This window comes from Pygoscelis adeliae, unplaced genomic scaffold, assembly GCF_000699105.1.
Source record: "Pygoscelis adeliae isolate BGI_AS28 unplaced genomic scaffold, ASM69910v1 Scaffold1289, whole genome shotgun sequence".
Taxonomy (NCBI): domain Eukaryota; kingdom Metazoa; phylum Chordata; class Aves; order Sphenisciformes; family Spheniscidae; genus Pygoscelis; species Pygoscelis adeliae.
In genome coordinates, this window is record NW_008825593.1 from 8767 (window position 1) to 12667 (window position 3901).

General features: G+C 57.1%; 1 protein-coding gene across 1 annotated transcript in view; it reads right to left on the minus strand.

Moving 5' to 3' along the window:
• LOC103924086 (zinc finger protein ubi-d4-like) overlaps window positions 1-3901 on the minus strand; it is a gene marked incomplete at its 3' end in the record, with an annotated part of 14198 nt that overhangs the window by 7809 nt on the left and 2488 nt on the right. Inside the window, exon 2 of the mRNA XM_009332548.1 lies at window positions 1042-1192. Coding sequence (XP_009330823.1) covers window positions 1042-1192 — 151 coding nt within the window. The remainder of the gene's footprint in view (window positions 1-1041; window positions 1193-3901) is intronic.

Genomic DNA, 3901 nt, shown 5'->3' on the forward strand with positions numbered 1-3901 from the left:
GAGGCTGCCGGGTGGGGTGGGGGGGGGGAAAAAGAGGTTCAACGCTCGCCCCAACCACCCCCCGCCCCAATTCCAGCCCCGGCACGCATCCGCCGGGAAAGGGAAAGGCCACGTTCCTTCCCGGACCCCTGCTTGGAGGAAGCGCAGCTTGAAATATCTCCTCTGCGAGGTGAAGACGCGACTCGACGCGATATTCGCGGAGGAGGGCGACGTCCCCGCGCCCAGCAAAAGCACAGAGACACGGGGACCACCGCGACAGGCGATTACAGCCTTCCGCACCGCCGGCAGACGAAATGTGGCATCGTTAAGAGATCCCCTCGGGGTTAAGAGGGGATTTTTCATGCCCCCGAAGCCTTTCGTGAGAAGCCCGCACCGGCATCTACGCATTACTAATGGATTCGAGCGGCCGCGGGCACCTCTCTGGTTTCCTGAAGCGCGTTAATCGTGCCCCGTCCTCTTTTCTAAGAGCACGACCTCTTCGTGCCGCATCCCTACGCTCCTCCTTCAACCGGAGACCGTCAGGGCTGCAACAGCCGCGTCGCAGCCCTGTAGCTGTAACTACAGTGATGTGGACGGCGAGATCTTCCCCGCCGCCTGTGGCGGGGGGGGGGGGGGGGCTGCTCGGCTGCCGGAGATCGAGCTTTTTCCCCCCCGGCGCCAGGAGAGGAGATGCAACTCTTTGTTTGTGTCAATATATATTGATCTTGGCACTTTAATACCGGCTGGAACGACTGCACAGAGCCCAAGGAGCCCCGTAATCACCCACGCTCCTGAGACGGCTAATTTAGACGAGTGAATAACGAGCCAAAAGGCTGCCTGCGAGGAAGCACGCGCGGTACGTGAAATATCTTGCCCGATGGAGGAAAAGGAGACGGGACAGAAATTGCTTCGTCACGGGGTTTTTATTCCGGCGCAGGTAGAAGTTGGACGCGCGGGGAGACGGCCAGAAGAAAACCAGCAGGCAGAGAGGGAATAACTGAAAAGACGACGATATTGGTAAATATTAAATGCAAATGAGGATTGCCGCGCTCGTTTCCTTACGGAGCCCGGTCAGCCGGAGCTGTGACGGAGAAATGGGGGTCGTCTCGCCGCACTTGGCGTGACAGCAGTGATTTCGGAAGGGGGGAACGGTGTCACAGCAGGAGTTAGGAGCGACGAGAAAGGTCCCAAATTGCCTTTTTCTCTCTGCTGGCTGCAGGGGGAGCCCAAATCCCAGGCTCAGGCGCAGGCGACTGTCACGCTCCTGGAGTCTGGGGACGTAAATCCCTCCCGGAGCTTTTAATTGCCTCCTAAATCCCCACGCCGCTCCTCGATAGCTCCATTTGCGCCCCGATAACCAACGATGCGGGGCCCTAAAACTTCCTTGTAACGTCCAGGTGAAGCCCTGCCAACAGGAGGATTGCACAGAGGAGGAAAACTCGGTGTTTATGGTAACACAAACCCAAAAAGAGTTTGGTTGTCCAACTTATTTCTCTCCCGCTGGCCTGATTTCAGAGTTGGGGGTGGGGGGGAAGAGGCAATCAGCCCCCAAAACAATAACCTGCGGTTGTTTTGACCGCAAATTAACGGAGGGCTCCTGGGCTGGGTGAGAAACGCACCAGGATTTGGCTTCGGCACCTAAAAAAGCTTCGTGAAATGGGTTTTAAAGTACGCGCTGAGGGGAGGCAGAGGGACCACGGGACACGTTAAAAGCGGAGATCTCGTCTCCGGCTCCGATGTACAACCCTATAACCTTCCCTTACGCCGCCTGGAGGTCTTCGTCCCCCAGAACCGAGGGGTGTTTCGAGGCACGGACGCTCGCCGATCCCCACGGGCAACCGCAAAACAACCTTGAGAAAGCTCCGCTGAGGAGAAGCGCCGCTTAAAATCTGCGCCGAATGCACAAGTAAAGAGCTAACGAAGCCGTCAGGAAGGACTAACGTGTTTTAAACAGCTCTAATGAACCCGATTATTGCTCCCTGCGGACTCGGCGTGGCTTAGAGCCTTCTACGGCTGCTCAGCAAGTCCTAAGTACCCTCAACAGCAGCTTCCAGTAAAGCACGTCGCGTCAGCAGATCGCTGCGGAAATAACCAGGTGGTTTTATGTGTTTTAGCACCGTTGGTAAGAGATCACGGCATGGAAACAGCCGGAAAAAAAATGACATGACTACTTCCATCCCCAAAACCGCTGGGAAAAGGCACGGCAGGCTTCGTGCCGAGGTGGGTAACGTGCACCTGGGCAGGAAGGGGAGTGATTTAAAGCCCCAAAAAGTCATCGTTGGAGACTGTCCTGCCCTAAACCGCTGCAGTCGTTCGGAGGAAAATAAAGCAGGGAGGGATTTGGTAGACCAAACTCTTTGCCGACGGTACCCGGAGATACGAGAACGGCCCGGGGAACGGCTTTAAAAAGTAAAAAAACCAAATCCTGCCACGCTCCTCTCCATCATCCTCGCCGGCAAGCTGCGACCGAAAAAATCCAGCCTCGAAACCCAACGGCAGCTTCTAAAATAAATAAAATACGTTCGCGTGACGAAGCCGGGTAAGGCGAGCTGCTGTTTCACGTGCTCAACTTCACTGAAAGCTGCAGATCCACAGGGGCGCCGGAGAAGTCGTGTTGTTGCAAAGCGTCGGCTCGTCGATTCGGGGCAAGAAGAGTCTGAAAAAGGTGGTTTGCGACTCACGGTTTGTGCTTCTCTCAGAAACGATCCAAGAAAGGGGTCCCCAAAATGCAGCAGGACGTCTGCCCGTGCCCTCGGCCGGCCATGAGTTTCTCCAGCAGCTTCGCTAACGCATCTGGAGGTGGAAAGGCTGCAAGACGGATGGACCCGCGGCCGTCACCTCTCTTAACGAACCCCAGTTCATCAGAGGAGACCCCAATGCCTCTTAACGAACCCTCATCTCATCGGAGAAGACCCGGGTCCCGCCCCGTTTTGCGCCAACACCCCGCCAAGAATGGAGGTTTTGGAGGAAACTGCGGCAGGGACGCAACGGTGCCGTGGCCGAGGTGCCGCCAGCTAAAGGGAGACGCCAAAAAACCCTGGAAATGCCAAAAAACCACCGGGAGGCGCCAAAAAAAGGTCAACAAACATCTCCGAGTCCACAAATCTCATCCAGGCAGGATGGGCCTCCCTTATAGGGCTACACAGGGGACCTCCTGTACCCCCCCTTGCTATAGCAGGATGGATAATGGGGGGGCTATATACCTCCCCAAGGGTATTTATGCCCCCCCCCCGGCTTGTAGGGCTGTATAGGGGGTAGACCCCTACCCTCAGCCTTTATGGGGCTATATGGGGGAACCTCACCCCTGGGGCTCTATAGGGCCCCTCTCATAGGGCCGTATGGGGAGGGAAACTTCCATCCTAAGGGCTCTATAGCTTCCCCTCTCACAAGGACATATTGAGGAGACCCCCACACACACTCCCAGGGCTCTATAGGGTACAGCCGTATAGGACCATAAAACAGGAACCTCTTCCCCCACCCACGAGGACATATGTCAACCCATATGGAGCCAAAAAACGCTCCTAGGGCCACCCGCACAGGGCCATATAGGGGAACATCCGCGCTCAGGGCTCTATAGAGCCCCCCCTCACTGGGCCATATGGGGGGGGGGCACCCCTGGGCTGTATAGGACCCCTCCCAGGACCATACAGGGGGGAAATTCCCACTCTATCAGGCCCCCTTCAAAGAACCTTATGGGGGTAAGCACACCCCCTGGGATCTATAAGACCCTCTCACAGGGATGTACAGGGTAACTCCCCCGCCTTTGGCCTCCACAGGGCGCTCTCACAGGGCCATACAGGGGGGGACCCCCATCCCTTGGCCTCTATAGGCCCCCCTCTCAGGGGACCCCATCCCCGGGGCTCTATAAGCCTCCTTACAGCGCCATACGGGGGGGGGGTCTCCCCTCACGGAGCCGCACGGA